Source organism: Polyodon spathula, chromosome 8 (genome assembly GCF_017654505.1).
Source record: "Polyodon spathula isolate WHYD16114869_AA chromosome 8, ASM1765450v1, whole genome shotgun sequence".
NCBI lineage: Eukaryota > Metazoa > Chordata > Actinopteri > Acipenseriformes > Polyodontidae > Polyodon > Polyodon spathula.
The window spans coordinates 49,103,443-49,130,137 of NC_054541.1; the positions used below are offsets into that span (position 1 = coordinate 49,103,443).

The 26,695-nt window shown below is 40.3% G+C and overlaps 1 protein-coding gene across 2 annotated transcripts in view; it reads left to right on the plus strand.

Annotated features, from left to right (window-relative positions):
- LOC121320102 (cGMP-inhibited 3',5'-cyclic phosphodiesterase A-like) overlaps positions 1–26,695 on the plus strand; it is a 141,635-nt gene that overhangs the window by 85,073 nt on the left and 29,867 nt on the right. For both annotated transcript variants that reach the window (XM_041258319.1, XM_041258320.1), the window contains exon 2: positions 8,479–8,529. In XM_041258319.1, coding sequence (XP_041114253.1) covers positions 8,479–8,529 — 51 coding nt within the window. The remainder of the gene's footprint in view (positions 1–8,478; positions 8,530–26,695) is intronic.

Consider the following 26,695-nt stretch of genomic DNA (forward strand, 5'->3'; position numbering starts at 1 on the left):
AAAAAGTACAGTACCTGCTAGTTTGGCTGTGTGCAATTCCCATAAGAGAAAAGAGGCTTTAGTGTCATGGGAGCTCTTGTGTAAAACGTTACTTAATGATTGTCAACTTAATCACATCAGTAAATAAAGCCAACTCATAAAACAAGTATAACTGTAACTGTGTGTGCAAAATATTTAAACCCTATGGATGGAGTGTATTTGTTTTTATTGCCGCTTGGTAAATTCATTGATTTCATTTTCATTATTGTTTTGTTCTGCCCCTTTGCATTGTTTTAATGCAGAGCTTTTGTAACAATGATGAAGACACTTTGACAGCTCTAGCCTGCGGAATGTCTAGACAAGCAGTACTGAGAGCCTCTCCTGAATTTATAGTCAAAGCAATTAAAGACAAAAAATAAACCGCGCAATATTTGAGAAATGAATAAGAACCACTCCGAATCATTGCAAACATCATAAAACGGTAACCCCACCCCCACCCTTTAAATTATGATTATTATTTAAAACTACTTCCTCTTTTAGCTGAAATTATCTTTATTGTTTGGATTTCAAAAATGACAATTTTGTTTGAAAATAATTTTGTACAGGAGGCAGTCACAGAACGTTACATAATGATAATAATAATATAGAAGCCGGTGAGGTTAGAACTGTTCTGATATTATAGACTCACTGCTTCAGAGTGTCTTTATCGAGGAGCCTGCTGGATAAAGCAGGCTTAGTGTGCACTGCAGGTTTGACTAGAAGTTACAGAGAGCTGCTAATGACCCATTAGTTCACCACTGTCCTCTAGCAAGGGAGTTTGTGAGATTGGGTCAAAGAGAAAGCAGGCCAGAAGATCCCTGAGCTGACTGAATTAGTGCTGTTGAAGGAAGTCGTTGTTTGTTTTTTGGTCACTGCTGTGTCTGCAGCCAGTTGCTGCCTTGTGGATGCTAGGCAACACCATGGATAAAGTATGGGGAGGGGGGGGAGAGAATGCTTGTATGTCAGGCTTATTGACATCTGTGGGGGAATGGCAAGTTTACTACCCCGGCTGCATTGTAAATTGACAGGTTGTCTCCTGGATGTCCAACAGGGTTCTTCAATTGTAAACAGCGCTGATCCTACAGATGCTTGTTCAGTACAAAGCTGATTGTAAGGACCTCGTCTTCAATTGTTCAAAATAAATGGCTGGGAAAGTCACCTAACCTTTGACCTTAGGCCATTCAACTCTACAAAGGATACAAGCAGGACTAAACTGAATAAAATACCATTGTATGTTGAAGAAAATCCTTGGCAGAATTTGTTCCAGAGCAATTCCACTGCACTGCCAGCAATGGATTTGGCACAATGAATGTGCAGTGGGTACGATAGCACTGATGTTGTACCACAGCACCACGCTGCCTCACCGTGCTCACTGTGCTTGCGGTCCCACAGCACTGTGCTGCATCACCCTGCTTGCGGTCCTATGGTGCCGCACTGCATCACCCTGCTTGCGGTCCCACGGCACCGCGCTGCATCACCCTGCTTGTGGTCCCACGGCACTGCGCTGCATCACCCTGCTTGCGGTCCCACGGCACCGCGCTGCATCACCCTGCTTGTGGTCCCACGGCACTGCGCTGCATCACCCTGCTTGCGGTCCCACGGCACCGCGCTGCATCACCCTGCTTGTGGTCCCACGGCACTGCGCTGCATCACCCTGCTTGCGGTCCCACGGCACCGCGCTGCATCACCCTGCTTGTGGTCCCACGGCACTGCGCTGCATCACCCTGCTTGCGGTCCCACGGCACCGCGCTGCATCACCCTGCTTGTGGTCCCACGGCACTGCGCTGCATCACTGCCTGTGCTCTCACTGGCACTGCACTGCATCACTGTGTCTGTGCTTTCACTGGCAGGGCCATTGCTTAACCCATGCATGTCTGCTTAACCCTGTAGCACAAACATTTTTTAAATGAGAAAATCTGCGTTAGTTCTGTAACTAGATTCCATTTCTTGTACAAAACACTTTTTCCCTGTCCAGCAACACATAATGTACTGCACATGTGCTGTTTGTGTTCCAGCACATAACGAGTTTGAAAGGGGTATAAAGGGGTGCCTTATAAAGGGAGAGCACTGTAAGCTTCATATTTCATATCCTTTCAAACTCTTTAATCCTGAACGTGTTATTATTGTTAATCATCAGTAAGCTGAGGGTGTCTGGCCCTAACCATCTGAGCCTCTAGAATTAATATAGTACTAAAGCTGAAATCAGTAGCAGGAAATATCTTCATGCCAAAATAGTTAATAAAATCAGAAATGCCCCTTCGCTGCATGAATGTGTGGATCATCATACAGTATGTTTGGCGTTGACATCATTGAATGAAGGCCGGATTCATCTGGGAGTTGTTTTTCTTAGTTCAGCTGCAGACAGATTTTCTTTTTGAAACTAATTTACACAGTGGAACCTGAGCGGATAACGATTTGCCCTATCAAACCTGTCAGACCATTTTACCTTAAAAACCCAGGGAGACTGAAACCGCTTAACTCTTTGTTTGTATTTTGGTAGAGTGTATTTTAGTAATAGCTGGCCCAGTGTGGTCTATGTACAGTGACTGGACAATGCACTCCCAATGTACTTCTTGAGGACTGTATGTACCGGTTGGCCGCACAGTAGGAATTGGGTGACATTGTTTCACTTGATATGTTTTCAGTTTGGATTTGTACTGTAGGTACAGCGGTGATATCATGAATGTGATTTTTGTTTCACTCAGATGATTTCTTTTGTTTTTTTTATGCTGTGTAGTCATTATACAGTTAATATTTCAGCATGCATTCATGCACTAACCTCACAGCACTCACAGCATACAATCCATACACCTTCACAAAGGCTGAAGTGTTTATTTTACTCTGCAGCTAATGATTTACACCATCGTGGTACCCCTCAATGTACAGACTGGACAATGTTAAACGTGCTCTACATAAATGTGCCTGTCAGAAAGGACTAGCTGTGCCAGTGATAGCGAGCCTGTGCAGTCAGGCGTATCTGTTACAAATGACCTCGATTTACAGTAATTATCCAGTCATTCCAACAAAGAGAGGGCCTCCTGTAGCTGAGCGCGGAGTTGTTGCAATGTTGAGGGCGGTTTGCTTTTTTGAGCGGGGCACTGTAGAGTACACTGGGGTTACAGTGTGCAGGCTTGTTAAAGATGTGTTTGTCACCCTCACTTCCTCATTCATTTGGGAACAGCAGTGTAGCTGTTATACATGTTCAGTAAAGCAGCATGCAGGCATGGTGCATGGTATAGCCATGGGAAAAGTGCAGCATTGCTGTGGCAGGCTTAGAGTGGCAGGGTTTTCTAAGCTCTTATTTTGATTAACTGTTACAGTGAGATGCTAATGACCCATTAGTGCACTACATGGAGATTAATCATATATTCTAATCGTTGTCTCCTGTAACTCATGTGGAGATCCAGAGCTGTGAATGTTAGACAAAGCTCTCCTTGATGATTATGGTTTTGTTTTTCTCTTATTATTGCTCATTAATAGCAATACAATTATTATTCAGATACATGTAAATTACTAGCATATTTTAAGAGACACTATATATCTCGGTTCATTTGTTCATGCCACATAAGAACATAAGAACATAAGAAAGTTTACAAACGAGAGGAGGCCATTCGGCCCATCTTGCTCGTTTGGTTGTTAGTAGCTTATTGATCCCAAAATCTCATCAAGCAGCTTCTTGAAGGATCCCAGGGTGTCAGCTTCAACAACATTACTGGGGAGTTGATTCCAGACCCTCACAATTCTCTGTGTAAAAAAGTGTCTCCTATTTTCTGTTCTGAATGCCCCTTTTTCTAAACTCCATTTGTGACCCCTGGTCCTTGTTTCTTTTTTCAGGCTGAAAAAGTCCCTTGGGTCGACACTGTCAATACCTTTTAGAATTTTGAATGCTTGAATTAGGTCGCCACGTAGTCTTCTTTGTTCAAGACTGAACAGATTCAATTCTTTTAGCCTGTCTGCATATGACATGCCTTTTAAGCCTGGAATAATTCTGGTCGCTCTTCTTTGCACTCTTTCTAGAGCAGCAATATCTTTTTTATAGCGAGGTGACCAGAACTGAACACAATATTCAAGATGAGGTCTTACTAGTGCATTGTACAGTTTTAACATTACTTCCCTTGATTTAAATTCAACACTTTTCACAATGTATCTGAGCATCTTGTTAGCCTTTTTTATAGCTTCCCCACATTGTCTAGATGAAGACATTTCTGAGTCAACAAAAACTCCTAGGTCTTTTTCATAGATTCCTTCTCCAATTTCAATATCTCCCATATGATATTTATAATGTACATTTTTATTTCCTGCGTGCAGTACCTTACACTTTTCTCTATTAAATGTCATTTGCCATGTGTCTGCCCAGTTCTGAATCTTGTCTAGATCATTTTGAATGACCTTTGCTGCTGCAACAGTGTTTGCCACTCCTCCTACTTTTGTGTCGTCTGCAAATTTAACAAGTTTGCTTACTATACCAGAATCTAAATCATTAATGTAGATTAGGAATAGCAGAGGACCTAATACTGATCCCTGTGGTACACCGCTGGTTACCACACTCCATTCTGAGGTTTTTCCTCTAATCAGTACTTTCTGTTTTCTACATGTTAACCACTCCCTAATCCATGTACATGTGTTTCCTTGAATCCCAACTGTGTTCAGTTTGAGAATTAATCTTTTGTGCGGGACTTTGTCAAAAGCTTTCTGGAAATCTAAATAAACCATGTCATATGCTTTGCAATTATCCATTATCGATGTTGCATCCTCAAAAAAATCAAGCAAGTTAGTTAGGCACGATCTCCCTTTCCTAAAACCATGTTGACTGTCTCCCAGTACCCTGTTACCATATAGGTAATTTTCCATTTTGGATCTTATTATAGTTTCCATAAGTTTGCATATAATAGAAGTCAGGCTTACTGGTCTGTAGTTACCTGGTTCAGTTTTGTTTCCCTTTTTGTGGATCGGTATTACGTTTGCAATTTTCCAGTCTGTCGGTACCACCCCTGTGTCAAGAGACTGCTGCATGATCTTGGTTAACGGTTTGTAAATTACTTCTTTCATTTCTTTGAGTACTACTGGGAGGATCTCATCCGGCCCAGGGGATTTGTTTATTTTAAGAGCTCCTAGTCCCTTTAACACTTCTGCCTCAGTTATGCTAAAGTTATTTAAAACTGGATAGGAACTGGATGACATGTGGGGCATGTTGTCAGTATCTTCCTTTGTAAAAACTTGTGAAAAGTAATCATTTAACATATTTGCTATTTTTTTTTCTTCATCTACGATTTTGCCATTTGTATCTCTTAAACATTTAATCTCCTCTTTGAATGTTCTCTTGCTGTTGTAATATTGGAAAAACATTTTGGAATTGGTTTTAGCTCCCTTAGCAATGTTCATTTCTATTTCTCTCTTGGCCTTTCTAACTTCCTTTTTGACTTGCGTTTGCAGTTCTGTGTACTCTTTCTGCGTACTTTCTTTTTGGTCCTTTTTTAATGCTCTGTAAAGTGCCTTTTTTCGCTGAATATTTTTTTAAATTGATCTATTAAACCATTTTGGCAATTTAGTTTTACATTTAGATTTGTCTACTTTAGGGATGTAATTGTTTTGTGCCTCTAGTACTACATTTTTGAAGAACAACCATCCTTCTTCTGTGGGTGTTTTCTCTATTTTACTCCAATCTACTTCTGTTAGTCTCTGTTTCATACCTTCATAGTTTGCTTTTCTAAAATTGTAAACCTTAGCTTTAGTCATTACTTTTGGGGATTTAAAAAACACTTCAAATGAGACCATGTTGTGGTCTGAGTTTGCCAGTGGTTCTCTGACCTCTGTTTTAGTTATTCTATCTTCGTTATTTGAAAAGACTAAATCAAGGCATGCCTCCCCTCTAGTGGGTGCCTTCACAAATTGTGTTAGGAAGCAGTCATTTGTCATTTCCACCATTTCTATTTCATCCTTCGCGCTACCCACCGGGTTTTCCCATTTTATTTGGGGGAAGTTGAAATCCCCCATTAGTATGGCTTCTCCTTTGCTACACACATTTCTAATGTCATTGTATAACAGATTATTTTGCTCACCGTCTGAATCTGGCGGTCTATAGCATGCTCCTATTATTATGCCTTTTGAATTTTTGTCCGTTATTCTGACCCATATTGATTCGGTTTTATTTTCTTTGTCCAGGTTTAACACCTGGGCTTCAAGACTGTTTCTTATGTATAGCGCTACCCCTCCTCCTCTTCTGTCCTGCCTGTCTTTCCTATACAGTGTATACCCACAAATATTATATTCGTCCCCATCACTCTCAGACAACCACGTTTCTGTAACACCTATCACATCATAGTTACCTGTTAGTGCAGTAGCTTCAAGTTCTAGAATTTTGTTTCTGATACTTCTAGCATTTAGATAAATACATTTAATGGTTGTCTTACCTGAGTTGTTGTCCTTGTTTTGATGCGGTCTCCCTTCTGTTTTTTTGTTGATTTCTCCCCCCTTCCTTTCTAGTTTAAATGCTTCCGAACCTGCTCGAGGATCTTTTCTCCGAGTAGACTAGTTCCCTTGTTATTTAAATGCAGTCCATCCCGTCTATACAGATAGTCCTCGTTGTAGAATGTGGTCCAATGATCAAGATAGGTGAAGCCTTCCCGTGTGCACCACGTCTTCAGCCATGCGTTTTGATTAATTATTTCCAGCTGTCCATATGGTCCTTTGCAAGGTGCCGGTAGTATACCAGAAAATACCACAGTTTTGGTTTTCTCTTTTAATTTCCTTCCTAGCTCTCTGAATTTGTTTTGCAGGGATTTTGGTCTGTCTCTTCCAATGTTGTTTGTACCAATGTGGACGACTACTACCGGGTCGTCTCCTGTTCGTTCTAGGAGCCTGTCCACGTTCTCAGTGATGTGCTTGACCGAGGCTCCCGGAAGGCAGCACACTGTTGTAGTAAGGGGGTCCAAACTGCGAATTGAACTTGCTGTGTTTCTCAATATGGAGTCCCCAACAATCATGACCTCCCTTCTTTTTGCTGTCTGGTCACCACTGTCAATAGGGTCCTGGATGTTGTTCCTTTCATTCTCTTGTTGTTGGTTCTGCTCATCAAAATTCTGAAGTGACTCAAATCTGTTGGTTGTTTTGATTTCTGGTGGTTGTGTTTGACGAAGTTTCTTTTTTTCCCTGCTTCTGCCTACCTGAACCCAGCTGTTCTGACCTTCTATCTCCCTGGTGGCTTTCAGTCTGTTAGGGGTGATGCAGACTTCCATGAATTGTGGGTGTGCCAGTTCCTCAAGATCCTGTTGCTGTCTCACTTCTTCCAGCTCCATTTCTAGCATACTTACTAGTTTATGCAAATCCTGGATCGCGCGGCACTTTACGCACACTTGGTTTAGCTCCGCTGGGTTTTCTCGGATTTCCCACATCAAGCAGGTGTCACAGATTACTGGCTTGAAGACCATGTTGAGGTTTTTTTTTTTTTTTTAAGTTTAGTTTCTTCTGCAGCCGTCAACCTGCTTTCAGACTGCTTCGAAACTGCTCTGTACTTTTCCACGCCTGTACTTCTCCCACTCGCTGTCGCTTCCACTCGCTGTCGCTGGGAAGACTGCCTCGTTTAACTGCGTTGTTCTGCTGTGCTGTTGGCTCCTCCCCTCGCCCGTGTCTCAAAACGGCGCTGAATTTGAATCAGCTGCTCCGAGTTTCAGCTTGTTTGTTATCGGAAAAACACACGCGGCTGTTTGACTTTGAGCTGCTGCTGTGTTTCCCCAATGTCCTCTGTTTTCTGATTAAAGCAATTCAAGATGCAATTTCTCCTTTCTGCTTCGAAACTGCTCTGTACTTTTCCACGCCTGTACTTCTCCCACTCGCTGTCGCTTCCACTCGCTGTCGCTGGGGACGTTCTGTCAAAGCTTGTTTTCTCATTCTTAGTTCCAACGTTCTCATTCTGGCTGGCGCATGTTAATAAAGCTTTTGATCCAGTGCAAACCGCGCTGTATTTTATCTTAATGTTCCAGTACAGTTCAACTGCTACATTTTATACTGTGGGAAAGTTTTGTTACAAGCAACCGTATCACTGTACACTGGCTCCTTTGTGCAAACAGCCTTGACCTTACCACAGTTTAATACTGACATATACACCTTTACATTATGCTGTGCCAGAGAGATCCTACTTGTAAAACACACTGCATGCCTCTTGGACTCTAATTGCATGTGACCGTAGAGGTTGTCACTAATTAGTGTAGAATGACTTGTAATGCCTACAGGAACCTCACTTGTTGGTTAGTAAGTGTACTGGACTTCCACAAAGCCCTGGTTACTGTAAGTAAACACAAGTGAACTGTACAATGTAATCATCAGGCATTGAAACACAACGAAATGGAAAGAGGACCAATCAAGATACCCACAAGCATGTGTGCTTTGTTTTTGGTTGCACTGTGCTCAAGCCAGGATAGAAACGTGGCATCTCTAATGGTGTTTCTCTGTCTTTCTTTCCAGATGCTTTCCCAATCCGAGTGGGAACACAAGCGCGGCTCCCGAGGATCCCAGGTGAGTGAAACAATTGACAGATTCACACATTTCATCACCTTGCTATTCCTTACTCAAGTATTGTTATTGGCACTGTGTCTGATTTTTAAAGTGAAGTGTTAGTAATTGCACAGCACTGTAGAGCAGATGCAGCACGGCCATGCAAACATATAAAAGCTTCATTGCATTGGTTTCATTGTGGACTCAAAAGTGATGCTGTCAACTCAACATGGTCACCTGTGGTGAAAAGGAAAACGGTGTCAGTAAAAGTGAAAGAAACAGCTTGTGTTTGATTGCCTACAGGGTGTGATGAACATGTGTAATTAATTATGAGGTATTAACATCCCGTCTTAAGGTAGTAACATAATCCAAGTGACACTGTAATACTACTGCTGTGGTATTAACTGCACAGTAGTAACTTTCACTCACTGTACGGTAGGTTATCAATCAAACATTTCTTTATAATCCATTAGAACATCACCTGATATTTATATATGCTTTCAAGCAAAACTGAACCACACTCAGTTAAAGAAGTCATTGGAAATTTGGAAAAATTGACATTTCTGTAACTGAGACATGTTTTTGTATTCGCCGATGCTCAGAAATTGATTCTAGTAATTTGATTAACTTGGTTGCACCGATTGTGTTCATTTGAATGTGTCTGTGTGTGCCTATGTGTGTGTGTGTATGTCTCTGTGTGCCTGTGTGTGTGTGTATGTGCACATGTGTATATGTCTGTGTGTGCCTGTGTGTGTGTGTGTGTGCACATGTGTGTGTGTGTCTGTTTGTCTAAGTGTGTGCACATGTGTGTGTATGTGTGTGTCTGTGTGTCTGTGTGTGTGTCTGTGTGTGTCTGTGCATGTGTTTGTGTGTGTGCGTGTGTATGTGAGCATGTGTGTGTATGTGTTTGTGTGTGTGCCTGTGTGTGTTCGTGTGTGTATGTGTGCGTACGTGTGCACATGTGTGTGTGTGCGTGTGTGTGTGTGTGTGCACGTGTGCATGCACATGTGTGCATGTGTGCATGTGTATGCGCATGTGTGTATGTGCACATGTGTGCGTGTGTGTCTGTGTGCATTTGTGTGTGTGCATGTGCACACAGACACACACATACGCACACACGCACGCACGCACACACACACACCGTGTGCGTGGTGCTGTGCGTGTGTATTTACACACACAGAAGCACACACGCACGCACGCACATGCACACGCACACAGACACAGACACACACTGACACACACAGGCATGCACACACACACTCATGGCATTATTTTTTCTATAAGGAAAACAAATCCATTGAGAAATGTGTGCTCATAAGTTTTGTCATGCTATTTTCTTTTCTTTAATAAACCCTCCACTGTACCAAACCAGGCCTTGTGCATATAAGTATGTTTGCATTGGCGTCTATTCTGAATGGAAGCTCTCGTTTATTTGGATTAGTGTCTCTGATCTCCTGAATGTAGGCAGATACCTCAGCTGCGTCAAATCCAGCCCAAACAGCACTTCATTATATAGCCCGGAGGCTTTGATCTTTGTCCTCTGGTATCCAGGCAACAGCTATTTCAATAGAAGTGTTTTCTGTGCTTGCCACCTATTTCATGTTGAGATCCTTAGCCTGCCTCTGAGATAACATTCAGTAGCAGAGGCTGCTCAAGACAAGCAGTGGCTAGCAGTACTGTACAAGTGTGTGTGAACACTTTGGCATTGCACTCATCGGCACCGAATGGAGGAAGTTGGACTAAAGTGGTAGAATTACCGTGTTGAAATTCTTCACAAAGGAGTCTTCTTCTGAGGCTGACCGTCCTGAAAAGATGAGCAGAGCGTGTCTGCTCCCAGCAAGGCGTTGCTGAGAATCCAAGGTGCATGGTTTTACCTGATTTCAATCCAAGGTGCATGGTTTTACCTGATTTCAATCCAAGGTGCATGGTTTTACCTGATTTCAATCCAAGGTGCATGGTTTTACCTGATTTCAATCCAAGGTGCATGGTTTTACCTGATTTCGATCCAAGGTGCATGGTTTTACCTGATTTCGATCCAAGGTGCATGGTTTTACCTTATTTCAATCCAAGGTGCATGGTTTTACCTGATTTCAATCCAAGGTGCATGGTTTTACCTGATTTCAATCCAAGGTGCATGGTTTTACCTGATTTCAATCCAAGGTGTATGGTTTTACCTGATTTCAATCCAAGGTGCATGGTTTTACCTTATTTCAATCCAAGGTGCATGGTTTTACCTTATTTCAATCCAAGGTGCATGGTTTTACCTGATTTCAATCCAAGGTGCATGGTTTTACCTTATTTCAATCCAAGGTGCATGGTTTTACCTTATTTCAATCCAAGGTGCATGGTTTTACCTGATTTCAATCCAAGGTGCATGGTTTTACCTGATTTCAATCCAAGGTGCATGGTTTTACCTGATTTCAATCCAAGGTGCATGGTTTTACCTGATTTCAATCCAAGGTGCATGGTTTTACCTGATTTCAATCCAAGGTGCATGGTTTTACCTGATTTCAATCCAAGGTGCATGGTTTTACCTGATTTCAATCCAAGGTGTATGGTTTTACCTGATTTCAATCCAAGGTGCATGGTTTTACCTGATTTCAATCCAAGGTGCATGGTTTTACCTGATTTCAATCCAAGGTGCATGGTTTTACCTGATTTCAACAGCGCACAGTGCGCCAAGCCTTTCTGTTTGTTGTTGGTTTGTTGCTTAGTTGGTTCAATTCTTAGGTTCGTTTTTTTTTTTTTTGTATTCTGTTTCTGCAGTTTTCCTCTGGAAGATCATGCTTTCAGGAACTTGTTGCTTTGAATAGACAGTATTACTTGACTAAAGGAGTTTCTATCACTGGAACAGACCTACAAGGCAGTGTACTGAAAGTGATTAATAAGCAAAACAGTACTGGCATATAGCAATAGAAAAAGTGAAGAAATGTAAAGGTGCATGGTTTTACCTTATGAGGCGAGAGTGTATTAAATGGAATGTCCAGACAGTAATTTATGTGTACAGAAATAAAATAATTTATTTTTATTTTCTATACACCACAAAAAGGATTAAATAACAAACAAAAAAACAAAATGGTGTGAGGGAAGGAGTGCAGGGGTGAAATCCAACACAAACTGATGACACGTCTTTAATTTGTCTTCGTCGTGACCATAAACAAAAAAAAGACAAAAGAAATGTTAGTATTTCAAAAAAAGGTGCTGCACAAAACCAGTCTCTCCCTTCACCCGTGACTCCTCCTACTTTTTTTTCGGACCAACCCCGAACACAGTAGTACGTTCCCTTTAGTATGTAATGTCCCGCCTCTGTAGTCAGTGGAACACCAATCCCCAGGTGACACGTGTCCTTTTCCTTCACTTGACTCCAGTGGCTGGAAGTTACATACTCGTACTTCCGCCCCTCACCAAGGTGCCGCCCCTCAAAAGATGACTTTTGCCATGGTCACGAGATCTTGGTAAGGGAAGTCCCGAGTTGGTTTGATGCCACCTACTGTCGGGAGGCTGAATCACAGACCGAAAAAGTGAAGAAATGTAAAAGGGCTTTTAAAAAAAAATTGTTTCTTTGCATTAAAAAGGTGGCTGCATCCCAATAATCTTGAATAAATTAGTAAATAAGCATACAAATGTCCTTGCAAGACCCTCATACTTGCTGTGAATGAGAAAGATAACAATTTGTATATATTTGGTTAGAGCATTTCCAATTGAAACAAGAGTTACTTTGGCACATGAAAGGGAATTGCAGTGTTTCTTTTGTGAACAAACTGCTTTTACCATTTTATAAAGCATAATTTAATTTATTTTGCAACTTGTTTTTATCTGCTGTTGGGGCACAGTCTCCTTGCAGATCACTTGTGATGGCATTTCATTGGTCTGAATTTCCAACCATTTCCTTTTAAGCTCTTTATGTACAGTGCATCAAAACTGTGGCATTCTCTACAGTGTCCACAGCTTTTAAACATGCTTTACCACTCGTCTCAGTGGTCCTTAGCTGTGATGTTCTGTATACTTTATTACACTTTGCTGATCATTCCCCATGGTAAATCAGGCTTTTCAATAGATCTGCCTTGAACAGCGAAACCTACTACTGACCAAATTACTGCAGTATAGAGAAGAAAAAGCACTATGCATGCAGAGCCGATTTTATTCCTACTTCAAATTAGGCGTTTGCCTTTAACGTTCACTGTAATTATACTTTGGAGTATAATAGTGTTTCTATAAAACCCTACTGTACCTCTTACAAAATAACTAGCCACCCATTTGGAAGGTTTTCATTGTTCCTACTGTGTACGTTAATGTTGTGTCTAAACTTTCTCACAATGCTGAAATACAAATGACTCTGCCCAAACCAGCTGGCTGTACTGACGTGAAATGTCTGCAGTCAGCTGTACTAGCTGTGTTCTAGTCTAACTGCTCCCCCACACGTTACAGTACTTATCACACATGTTCCTTTGTGTCATTGCCTGCAAAGCTGACTGGTCTGCAGCAGATCGCCTTGTAAAAACACACAGATACCTATGTACATGATGCTTACATATATTTGTTTTTCAGTGAAAGCATCATCTGTTTTGTGTGAGGTTGTCTTTGCTTCACATTCACAGTGCAGACACCAGGACATGACTACAATACTAAAATCCATTACTGCTAGGCAATCCTTGAATATGTGACGGCTGGATATAATAAGTAGGGAAGTAAAGAACCGATTTATGGTTTAATTAAAAGAACATTCTGAGCTGGTTCCCACATACTTTTCTCGATCAAATCTGGAACTTACATAGAACAGGGTGGCAGGACCTTTTCTTTTTTTGAATCTTTTACAAACTATCAAATGCAATTGTAAGTTATTGCTTACATCAACCTTCAATAATTTTCTGTTTCACTCATCATATCCTGGTGACTTTAAAGCTCATAAGAACTCCTAGGGCTTCAGCAGAACTATCAGAAACAGAGAGTGTTGCAGGGGGACAGCTGCATGGTTGCACTCTGAAGTACCAGCTGCACTTGGAGGTTTAGAAAGTCCCCCAGATGTGGTGATCTCAACAGAAAATAATAACAAGAATAAATGTGTTAATGTATTTGTCAGGTAATGAATTTCTGCTATGAACTATAGCTGTCTAGGGTTGTCTGTTGTGTACAATGCCTGAGGTCTAGTAATAGAGCTGTGCTTGAAATGAATGGGAGCTCAATAGTGCTGAAGAGTAGATCAAAGCTGCATATTCTGAACCCCTGGAACACTTTGATTCCAGTTGCTATGTGGTTGTCACATTCCTCATGTTGGGAATGCAGTTTTTTTCATGTTTACCATGTGTATGGCAAAGTGGCAGGCACGAAAAAGCAAAGGGAAATACTGTATCAGGGGCCAGATTGCATTTTTGACTTTTGTTGAAGCCTGGACTTAATCAATGCTGGAGAATTAAGCTGAGGGAAACATGAAGTCACTTTTTCAGGAACAATGACTTGAAACCTGGTTTCAGGAGAATGGGATGGGAGTCCTGGTTTGAGGCAACTTTTCTGTATCAAACCCCAAGTCTCCCCTGGAGTGCTGTGCAGTGTCCTGAAACCCAGTCTCTGGAAATCAAGTTCCCTCAGTTTAAGAGACACTCGTCATAACGCTGTCAACAGGGATATGTGATGTTCCTCAACTACTTCTTATTTCGTCAGAAGAGTTGGGGGTCTGAATCAGTCAGGGACAGCTTAGGCTAACTCAAGCAGACAAGCATCTTAGACACTGCCTTCAATGGTGTGATGAAAGCATGTTGACAGAAAAGTGCTAAATATGTAAGTGTTTGTAATATCTTGTCAAAGCTACAGTATGCTGTCCAAAACGATATAAATCTATGGTCTAATTTAAAGATAAAGTTTTCTAACAAACATTTATTGGCAAGATAGAGAATGAATCAGCCCATTTAGACAGGTTTAGCTACAATAGGCTTGGTAGTAAGTTTACATTACATGCAGGCTAGTAACTTTCCATTTGTGCCCCATTCTTTTATCACCCTGTCCACCAAAACAGAAAGAGTTAAAATAATACAGATCATGCAGTGCATTGCACATCAGAGGTGAGACGAACTACACAATATAAAATACTGACCTGCCATTTGGCAATTTGTAGTTTGTTTGTTGTACCAGTTTTGCAATTTTTACACTTATTTTATATTGTGTTTAATAGCCCTGGGAAGAAAAATGTTCCTTGGCAACACAGTCTACAGTAATGATTTTAATGACACTATTTAAGCCTAATATAACGTCTGAATAGTTTTGTTCCAGCGTGAGCAAGCCATAAAAAAAAAAAAAAAAAAATTAAAGTTTCCAGCTACATTATCTGAAGGCCTAATTTTTAAACTAAATTTCAGACCTCCTTGTAGTCAAATACACGTACCGGTCATGATTGCTTGCAGACAGTGGATCTTGGATGAATTAAAATCCCAAATCTCCACAAATGAATTTAGAAATGACTAAGAAAGGTGTAAAATGATATTTGTAGGAGTAATGATGTAGGCTTTATTAAGCCGCAGTTGGAGCCCTCAGTTGTGAGTCCAGACCCTAACTGTAGCAGGAATTAATTGTGCCCCCCACTGCAATGCAGGTTTGCACTCCAGCTGGAGCGACAGGTTACTGGGGTGCCCAGTGAGTTTGAGTGGACACCTGCAAGGCTGGCCTTGGTCCGCTGTTACAGAATCTGTCCTGTCTCCTGTCGGTGAGATGAGATGAGGTCAGGTTAAAAGCTCTAAAACCATGAATGAACAGCAAGATAATGACCCAAAACATACCTCCAGGCTATGTCAGAACTACCTTAGAAGAAAAAAAACAAGATGGTAGGCTTCAAATCATGGAATGGCTAGCACAGTTTCTAGATTTAAATCCCATCGAGCTGGTTTGGGATGAACTGGACAGAAGGGTGAAAGCAAAGCAACCTACAAGTGCAAGACATTTGTGGGAACTTCTGCAACAGTGTTGGGAAGAACTTTCCAAACAATATTTGATTTCCATTGTAGAAAGAATGCCACGAGTGTGTTCGGCTGTTATATCTGCAAAAGGTGGCTACTTTGAGGAGTCAAAAATTTAGATTAAATTTTGTTAAACAAAAAGATTCCATGATTTCTTTTTTATCTCCAATTGTTTATTTGTTCTATGCTTTAATTTCAGAGTACATTGAGACAATAAACTGCATAAATTTCAATAAAAACTGGAAAAATGGAGGTGTTCTAAAACTTTTGACCGGTAGTGTACATTCCATACAAATATATTTCTGAAGGAGTTGTTCAGCCTCGTAAACTGCACTTTGTTTTTCTCCTCTTCCACTGATTTCTTGTAAGATTAGTGATAGCTGATTAGCCTGAATCTCCAGGCTGTATCTGTATTCTCATGCAGTTGTACCCATGCAGTATTTGTTGTTTTTTTGGTCACTGACACTGGGTTGCAGGGACTTGCTAGCTGGTCCATACAAGCCTAATGACTTGAACTGGGTCTGGGAATGAAATTAATGAGGCAGGAAGGCTGAAACAAAGGTCAACAGAAACATTTAAAAAGGTTTTTAAGAAACAGGAATTACTTTTTCTTTTTTTTGTTGGATTGCCAAGCATTATTGTTGAACTTTCAAATGGAGATCCAGACCTTAAATAGAGTAGACACGATACTTGAGCTATTCAATGAACAAGGCGAGCCAAATGAGCCACAAGCACCCAAGAGGGTTGAGTGGGTTGCTTACTTCTATCGTCCTGAATGAAATAACCACAGCACTCTTCGTGGACTATTCTGTTTATATGAAATGGGTAGATCAAGCTGTGCACCTGACAGCTGCTTCCCAACACAGTTTACATTGGAGTAGCGCAATTCAGCATGGCATTCTGTCATCAAATTGAAAGTAATGCAGATCCATTTAAAAAAATGTATTAATAAATACCAAATATTCAATGCTAGATCTCTAAAAACTTAGTTATAAAAATGTCGGTGTTTGCTGTAGGAATCCCCATATCACCCATATTTCAGTTTCAAATGGAATGGATGTGTTGGCTTGCCCCAGTGAAATGCATTTGTGAGCTCCAGTGGTTGTTCAGGACTGACCAGGTACAACAGTGAGTGCTTGTTTTACAGGATCAAAGCAGAGTTGCTGTGGATCAGACGGTGGGATTTGCCATCTCTGGCTACCCCCTCAGTCCCGGTGACCCCTTCCAACCACAGATGGCAAGTTTAGCAACATTAAAAAGGCCAGTTTATTTTAGAAATTAGATGGGGTGACAGAAAAGCCAAGCCCAGTTCCCAAAGCATCGGGCGACTGTGTCTAATAAATTCCGCAGGCCCTTCTCAGTATCCTTCACTGTCTCGTTCTTTTTTCTTACGCCAAGCTCTGCAGATGTAGTCATGCATACCTGAAGGGGGGGGGGGGGCACAAAAGGAAGTTTTGTCCCTGAGCAGTTTTATTTTTTCACGTCTGCTGACGTCAAAGAAAATCACCAGATGGCATTTCAATGACTCTACTGAGACAGGAGCCTTTTATTACGAGAGCCACGTGTCCCTATTCATTTTCATTCCCAGAGTGCCCAGACTGTAGGCTGCCACTGTTGAGCACCTTAGAGAGGAAAGTCATCCAGCTCTGCATTGATTATTGTTACTTGAAAGGATCTGTTAAGGACAGCTTGCTACAGCCCTGTGTTAGGTTACAGTGCACTGTCAACAAGCAGCCCCTTCAGCACCACCTGACAAAGCTGGGTTTGTTTTCTGAGGCACACAAGGGTGTCTGTGATATACCGGGAAGCATGAAGGCAAATATTTGCATTTGAGGCTTCAACATGAAACAGGCTAAACGTTACCAGCAGACAAAGCCACCTCATCTGCCATAGAATGTAGCACTTTTGTAGCACATTGTGTTTTGCTAACAGGGCTAACAAAAAACTTGGGTTTGAAAACGCAAGCTAGTTTATAGCATGCTGAGAAGCATGGCTCATACATTGCTTGCTCTTTTCTTGGCTTGTTTGTTAGTGAACTTTACTGTACATCTGTGTTGCTCTGCTGGTATATTGGGCAATCAATACTTGTGAAAGCGATTGGTTCTGAATCACGCTGTTGATTCATGTTGTATAGTATTAGTAATGTCTACCTGGCCCGAGTTGCAATGAAAAACATATGCAACATTCAATAACAAATAAACTATGTGTCAGCCAAAGATTGCACAATATTACACAAAGGACAGAAACATTCTTTCTCAGTTCTTGGTTATTGCTGAAATTAACATTTCGTTTTTGGTCTCTTAATAGCTGGTCAGTACAGTACCCACTTACAGCTTAAACGAGAGCTGGGCATTAAATAAATAAGGCAGGAAGGGAACTGATCAACATTTTAATAACAGATGAAATTGGAAAATGTGATAATACAGTAATCCAATTATGTGTGGTATATTCAGTTTACATATCTAAACTGTACTCTTTTCATGTGGATTTATCTTCATGTTGATGGTGTTTTCTTCATGTTGATGATGTTCTCTTCATGTTGATGGTGTTCTCTTCATGTTGATGGTGTTGATGGTTTTCTCTTCATGTTGATGGTGTTGATGGTGTTCTCTTCATGTTGATGGTGTTCTCTTCATGTTGTTGGTTTCTCTTCATGTTGATGGTGTTGATGGTTTTCTCTTCATGTTGATGGTGTTGATGGTGTTCTCGTCATATTGTTGGTTTCTCTTCATGTTGATGGTGTGGATGGTGTTCTCTTCATGTTGATGGTGTTCTCTTCATGTTGATGGTGTTGATGGTATTTTCTTCATATTGTTGGTGTTATCTTCATGTTGATGGTTTTGATGGTGTTCTCTTCATGTTGATGGTGTTGATGGTGTTCTTTTTATGTTGATGGTGTTTTCTTCTTGTTGGTGGTATTCTCTTCATGTTGATGGTATTCTCTTCATGTTGATGGTGTGGATAGTGTTCTCTTTATGTTGATGGTGTTCTCTTCATGTTGATGGTGTTGATGGTATTCTCTTCATGTTGATGGTGTGGATGGTGTTCTTTTCATGTTGATGGTGTTCTTTTTATGTCGATGGTGTTCTCTTCTTGTTGATAGTATTATCTTCATGTTAATGGTGTGGATGGTGTTCTCTTTATGTTGATGGTGTTTTCTTCATGTTGATGGTGTTGATTATGTTCTCTGCATGTTGGTGGTGTTCTCTTCATGTTGATGGTGCTGATTATGTTCTCTGCATGTTGATGGTGTTCTCTTCATGTTGATGGTATTCTCTTCATGTTGGTGTTCTCTTCATGCTGATGGCGTTGATGGTGTTTTCTTCATGCTGATGTTATTGATGGTGTTTTCTTCATGTTGATGGGGTTCTCTTCATGTTGGTGTTCTCTTCGTGCTGATGGTGTTGATGATGGTTTCTTCATGCGGATGTTGTTGATGGTGTTTTCTTCATGTTGACAGTGTTCTTTTCATGTTGATTGTGTTTTCTTCATGTTGATGGTGTTGATGGTGTTCTCTTCATGTTGATGGTGTTTTCTTCATGTTGATGGTGTTCTCTTCATGTTGTTGGTGTTGATGTGTTTTCTTCATGTTGATGGTGTTGATGGTGTTCTCTTCATGTTGATGGTGTTGATGGTGTTTTCTTCATGTTGATGGTGCTGATTATGTTCTCTGCATGTTGATGGTGTTCTCTTCATGTTGATGGTGTTCTCGTCATGTTGATGGTGTTGATGGTGTTTTCTTCATGTTGATGGTGCTGATTCTATGTTGATGGTATTCTCTTCATGTGATGGTGTGGAGGTGTGTCCTTTATGATTCTGGTTTCTCTTCAATGTTGATGGTATTCTCTTCTTGTTGATGGTGTGGATGGTGTTCTCTTATGTGATGGTGTTCTCTTCATGTTGATGGTGTTCTCTTCATGTTGGTGTTCTCGTCATGCTGATGGTGTTGATGGTGGTTTTCTTCATGTTGATAGTGTTTCTTTGTGTTGATGGTGCTCTCTTCATGTTGACGGTAAGTCTCTTCATATTAGTGGTGTGGATGGTGTCTCTTTATGTTGATGGGTTCTCTTCATGTTGATGCGAGGATGGTTGTTCTCTTCATCGTTGATCGGTGTTCTGCATGGTGAATGGCATGATGATGTTTCTTCATGGTATTCTCTTCATGTTGATGGTGTTCTCTTCATGTTGATGGTGTTGATGGTGGTGTGTTGTTGATGGTGTTTTCTTCATGTTGATTGTGTTGACGGTGTTCTCTTCATGTTGTTGGTGTTTTCTTCATGTTGATGGTGTCCTCTTCATGTTGATGGTGTTGATGGTGTTCTCTTCATGTTGATGGTGTTCTCTTCATGTTGATGGTGTTTTCTTCCTGTTGATGGTGTTGATGGTGTTGATGGTATTTTCTTCATGTTGATGGTGTTTTCTTCATGTTGATGGTGTTGATGGTGTTCTTGTTCATGTTGTTGGTGTTTTCTTCATGGTGATGATGTTGATGGTGTTTTCTTCATGTTGATGGTGTTCTCTTCATGTTGATGGTGTTCTTCATGTTGATGGTGTTGATGGTTTCTCTTCATGTTGATGGTGTTCTCTTCATGTTGATGTTCTCTTCATGTTGATGGTGTTGATGGTGTTCTCTTCATGTTGATGGTGTTGTTCTCTTCATGTTGATGGTATTTTCTTCATGTTGATGGTGTTCTCATCATGTTGTTGGTGTTTTCTTCATGTTGATGATGTTGATGGTGTTTTCTTCATGTTGATGGTGTTCTCTTCATGTTGATGGTGTTGATGGTGTTCTCTTCATGTTGATGGTGTTTTGGTCATGTTGATCATGTTGATGGTGTTTTCTTCATGTTGATGGTGTTCTCTTCTCTTCATGGTGATGATGTTGATGGTATTTTCTTTGCATGTTGATGGTGTTCTCTTCATGTTGATGGTGTTGATGGTGTTCTGTTCATGTTGATGGTGTTCTCTTCATGTTGATGGTGTTGATGGTGTTCTCTTCATGTTGATGGTTTTTATTCCATGTTGATGGTGTTGATGGTGTTCTCTTCATGTTGATGGTGTTGATGATGTTCTCTCATGTTGATGGTTTTTATTCATGTTGATGGTGTTGATGGTGTTTTCTTCATGTTGATGGTGATGGTGTTCTCTTCATGTTGATGGTGTTGATGGTGTGGATTCCTTCATGTTGATGGTGTTGATTCTCTTCATGTTGATGGTGTTGATGGTGTTCTCTTCATGTTGATGGTGTTGATGGTGTTCTCTTCATGTTGATGGTGTTGATGGTGTTCTCTTCATGTTGATGGTGTTGATGGTGTTCTCTTCATGTTGATGGTGTTGATGGTGTTCTCTTCATGTTGATGGTTGGATGGTGTTCTCTTCATGTTGATGGTGTTGATGGTGTTCTCTTCATGTTGATGGTGTTGATGGTGTTTTCTTCATGTTGATGGTGTTCTCTTCATGTTGATGGTGTTCTCTTCATGTTGATGGTGTTGATGGTGTTTGTTGATGTTCTCTTCATGTTGATGGTGTTGATGGTGTTTTCTTCATGTTGATGGTGGTGTGTTCTCGTCATGTTGATGGTGTTCTCTTCATGTTGATGGTGTGGATGGTGTTCTCTTCATGTTGATGGTGTTGATGGTGTTTTCTTCATGTTGATGGTGTTCTCGTCATGTTGATGGTGTTCTCTTCATGTTGATGGTGTGGATGGTGTTCTCTTCATGTTGATGGTTGGTGTTCTCTTCATGGTGTTCTCTTCATGTTGATGGTGTTCTGGTGTTGTCTTGGTGTTGATGGTGTTCTCTTCATGTTGATGGTGTTGATGGTGTTCTCTTCATGTTGGTGGTGTTCTCGTCATGTTGATGGTGTTTTCTTCTTGTTGATGGTGTTGATGGTCTTTTCTTCTTGTTGATGGTGTTTTCTTCATGTTGATAGTGTTCTCTTCATGTTGATGGTGTTTTCTGCCGGTGTTGCACTGTGCAGCGAGCGTTCTTTATTTATTCAAAATGTTTAACATGCCATTGGGAATGACAGCAGTTTTGTTCTGACAAAGCTATTTAAAAGTTTGAACCTGTTTTCCCAGGACAGTGCTTCATGAAAGTAGGATGTTTAATTTTAGAAGCGAGCCAAAGTTGTTGTTTTTTTTTAAACTTTAAAAGCAAGTTATGACCCCATAACTGAGTTATAGACTGCAAAAATAAATTATCCTATTATAAATCATCATGATGCTTCAATAGTACAGTTAGCTTCCTTGCTTATTCTTCCAATCAAATTAAGATCAAGCTCAAGTTTGGGGATCAATCAGAACTGTACAAGCATTCAGGGGCAGAACAGCCTTGTCTCTTTCGTACATTGTCTTATGTTCATTGTCAAATTAATGTAAACATGAGAACAGTAACTAAATTATACTTACATAGAATGTAAATCCTGCTCTCTGATTAGCTGCATTACATTATGTGATTTATCTTGCAGAATAAAACATTTTATACCTGGCCCATAATTGCTTAGCAGGGTACTAATGGGATAGAACTTTAAAATGTAATTCAGATATAAAAAGATGTCTTTTAAAATATTCTACCTAGATTGATTAAAGTGACAGCATCTACCCAAGGATCAGAAATATCCAATGAGTTGCAAAGAGGTTCCTAGGGTTTGTGATGACCATGATGCTGTGACTATTGGAACAATTTGCTGTTTTTGAAAGTGGTGTTGTGAATAACAGAATCACGGATGACTTTGTTCTGCTGCTCCTGTTGCTGCTGCTTTCGGAAAGATTGGCTAATGCAGGCTGCTATCTGAGCGTTAGGCTGTGAACATAATAATGCTACGAGTATTCAGGCTGACATAATGTATCTTTGTTTAGCTTATATTTTATTATAGGATTTCAACACTCAACCATAAACTGTCTTGACTGAAAAACAACTTTTACTTAAAAAAAAGAATGCCATTCGTCTCTGCTTTGTTATAATTACTTATTTATATTAAGTTATAGAACATTATGGGTGAAATTGACAAAGCATTTTGTTACTAGGTGTTATGTACAAAGAGATGTCATACAATTTGGAATACATAAGTGTCTGAGGTTTTTTTTTTTTTTTTGAGAAATAAATGGCATTAATGACACCCTTGGATACATGGCTCTCTCTGCTTCTGTGCCTCTCTGTGTCTGTGAAGTGTTTCTGAAGCTACCTAACTGAATGACAATTTATGAAGATTAAAAAAAACAAATAAGAACAATTAGTACAGTATGTGCATCAAAGTGAAGAAAAAATATATGTATTTATATATTTTGTTTATTTAGTAGACACCTTTATCCAAGACAACTTACAGAGACTAGGGTTTGTTAACTATGTATACCTGCAGAGTCACTTACAACAACATCTCAGGTGAAGGACAGAGCACAAGGAGGTTAAGTGACTTGCTCAGGGTCACACAGACTCCTGGTTACAAGCCCTTTTCTTTAACCACTGGACCACACAGCCTCCTATATATATTTTTCTATTTTTATTTTTTGTAATTCAAGTTTCCAACCTTATCTCTGCCTCCTATCCATTAAGGGTTTCTTTCTCACAATGTGTCTTCTTAGAGAGTTTAGTAGCAGGTTTTTATGATGGCGACTCTGCTTTGAGTTCAATCAAGAGACAGCATTGCAATGGGCTGAGTGTCATTCTGAAAACGATCCGGACCATAGCGTCATTACACTATACTTCTTGCATAGGTGAGGTGGTGCTTAGCTTTTATGCTAGTGCAGTCCTCACTGTTCCATAATTGTTGAATTTGGTTAATTCATGGGTTAGGCCACACTGACAGTAAATTGCACAAGTACTATATTTTACTGTATATGGGTGTGAGGCGAGAATGTATTAAATGGAATGTCCAGACAGTAATTTATGTGTACAGAAATAAAATAATTTATTTTTATTTTCTATACACAACAAAAGGATTAAATAACAAACGAAAAACAAAATGGTGTGAGGGAAGGAGTGCAGGGGTGGAATCCAAAACAAACTGTGATGACTCGTCTTTAATTTGTCTTCGTGGTGACCATACATAAACAAAAAAAAGACAAAAGAAATGTTAGTGTTTCAAAAATTCCCGCTGCACAAAACCAGACTCTCCCTCTACCCGTTACTCCTCCTACTTTACTTTCGGACCAACCCCGAACACAGTAGTACGTTCCCTTTAGTATGTAATGTCCCGCCTCTGTAGTCAGTGGAACACCAATCCCCAACCGACACGTGTCCTTCTCCTTCACTTGACTCCAGTGGCTGGAAGTTACATACTCGTACTTCCGCCCCTCACCAAGGTGCCGCCCCTCAAAAGATGACTTTTGCCATGGTCACGAGATCTTGGTAAGGGAAGTCCCGAGTTGGTTTGATGCCATCTACTGTCGGGAGGCTGAATCACAGACCGAAAACCCTTTGACTCATCACAATGGGTCCCACACTAAGGCCCTGTTTTAAGTATTTTGCAGTTTATTTATTAGTGTATAGCTGAGACAATTCCTGTAGCTGAGCAGTCAGTATCCTTTTTCAGTGGATTTAGTTTTAACTGAAAAGAAGGACTATAATTCATGCAATCTTAGGCGCGAATGTGGAGCTAAAACCGATTAGATTTCACCCACATACTGTTAATAGCTGACTGTTGGCTCTCTTTATAACATTACTTTGCTTTTTTTCCCATAACTCTTTTCCCTGCAAAAGGGTAATTTAATTTTCATCACAACAGGGAATTGCTGTGGGCTAGAATGTGGATCTGAGTGGAGCTGCAAACTCTGGATCAATGGGAGTCTAATTCAGATTTTCTGACCCCCAATTAATGACCCATTAGCTGCATGACTTGGTAAATGCATAGTATAACCATGGGAAAAGCACTGTAAAACTGCAGAAACACTGTGGTTAACCTTTATCAGGGGTCCTTGAGGTATTAATACATACACTGTAGCTGGAAGTGGTCCCACACTCAGTTGATAAAGTTTGGGAACTCTGCTGTACAGGGTTAAGAATGAACAAAATGGAAAATCATGTCGACCCACTTCACTTATGCCAGAAAACCTAATAAACTGTCAGAGTAGCTAATTTAGTTAAAACATAATCCTGTACCACCCTAAAATCTAATTATAATTTGTGAAATTACAAACTATAGAAAAACATTCCTGGGAGATCTACTTCAAAGACCAGTCATTTCTTAAAATAATAAAACTTTTTTTAAGGAAACTTTGCTGAATGTGTATATTTAAAAGGCAGGAGTTTATTTAAGAAGTGAAATCGAAATGGTAATGTCATCCAATCTTCAGGAATGTGCTCTTTAATCCCATTCCTGGAAGCTACACCTTTTTTCCATGCCAGCTTCCATATGTGTACAAAATTGAATTTGTTGTATAAACGGTGACTGAGTTTTACACAAGTGTCGGTTACAATGAAATTCCCCAAATGTATTGGGAACTCACTGTAACCTTAGATCCAATCACGTAAACCTCAAGCATATTTTAGGCGCTTCCAATACCAGATCAAATTGACAATCGAATCGCTAGTGTGAATGTATCAGATATCCAGGATTTATACCTTCCCTCAATCCATTACATCCCCGCTGTGCACCAGAGTTTGTCTCCTCCTCCCCAGCATCCAGGTTGCTGTTTGGCTTTGTCTCACGGGAGCTATCCTGCCTCCTTGCTAATGACTTCCCTATGGTCAGCCTCTCCACTTATCGGCAAACTAATTTATGGGTACCTACAAAGTAGAGGCTAAAGGCAAAAAATATAGTATAAAATATATATAATATAGTAGTGTTGTCTAGTCCATGTTGTAACAGATAATCTGTTGCATACGTTTCCTGGCTGAACTAGCATTCTTTTTATTGAACGCTCATTAGGTGTCTTCCATCAGACACCATGCAGGAGCAAATTCCTTGAGTCTGTATTACATACTCTCACAGTCGGAGTCCCAGTTCAGACCATGTTGATGTCGATCTGCTGTTGATCGAAACAAACAGAATGGGTTTCAAATCGCTCTCAACTCAACCCCAAAGTCTATCCAGCTAATATGTTCATATACTTTAATTTATAACATGAAAGTCGTTTCCAAGTAACGCTGATCTGAACACGTTGAAACGCTGATCTGATCACTTTTATAAAGTGACTTTTAGAAGTCTGTGCTACAATTATCAATGCTGCAAGTTAGCAATATCATGTTAGCAAGATAAGCTAACAATTGACACACTAGTAAGAATGTATTCCTTTCCACATTTCATTTCTCCTGAGAAGACATATGTAACTCTCTAAAAGGAATAATTAACAAAACTTCAAAGGACATCTCCCCCAGAAATGAATGCGCTCGCACACATGCTGTGACTAACTGAAGGCTCGGTTGCCAGTGTCAATAGCTTCATTCAGAACTCATAATGAAGTTGTATGGGGGGGGGGGGGTCAGATAACGATCTCTAGTGAAAGAATGTATTGATAATGTTCTGGCGTAGGCCAACAAGAACAGCCTGTAGACATCATTATTTGCACCTTCTCCCTCACATTTAGAAAGGGGGTTGAAGTGCTGTTGTTTTTATAAACCAGGGTCCAATTTTCAAAGCAGTTGAATTACACAGGGAAAAAAAAAATGGGGAATTTCTCATTCTTTATGCAACAGCCATGTCAAGTAATTCCCTGGCTGTCCTCAAAACAAAACACAGCATGAAACCCTTTTGTGGGTAAGAGGGTTTCATAATGCAGTCATCGTGTCCTCTTTAAATTTGAAAGCCCTTTGTACAGTATGTAAACAAATGAAAAGCATATGTTAACCATAAAAGGGCATTGCAATGCTTCCTTATATTGGCACTGCCACAGATACTGGTACATAAATGATATACCGGTACATCTTTGCAGGTTCGTGCTGAAGGCAAGAGTGTGTTTCACAATATGAAGGTTGCATTAACAATGAACTTGTTAGACACAATGCAGCCACTGGAGGGATTTTATTTACATCCTGTTTTGTTTGCTGCAGTGGATTAGACAAAAGACCAAAGGAGGACTCCCAGCATGTTACATGTTTATCCCAGTATACCATGGTAAAGGCATAGCAAGGTGATGGAATGGATAGTGAACTCATGGTAAAACACACAGAATAATGCACAAGCGAACAACACTCCAGTTACAGATTGTCCAATAAAGTACTGATCAAAATGCTTGGTAAATGCATATGACAGCACTGAATGACATTTTTTGGCTCTTTGGGTTTTAGATCCAGCAATGTCCTCCA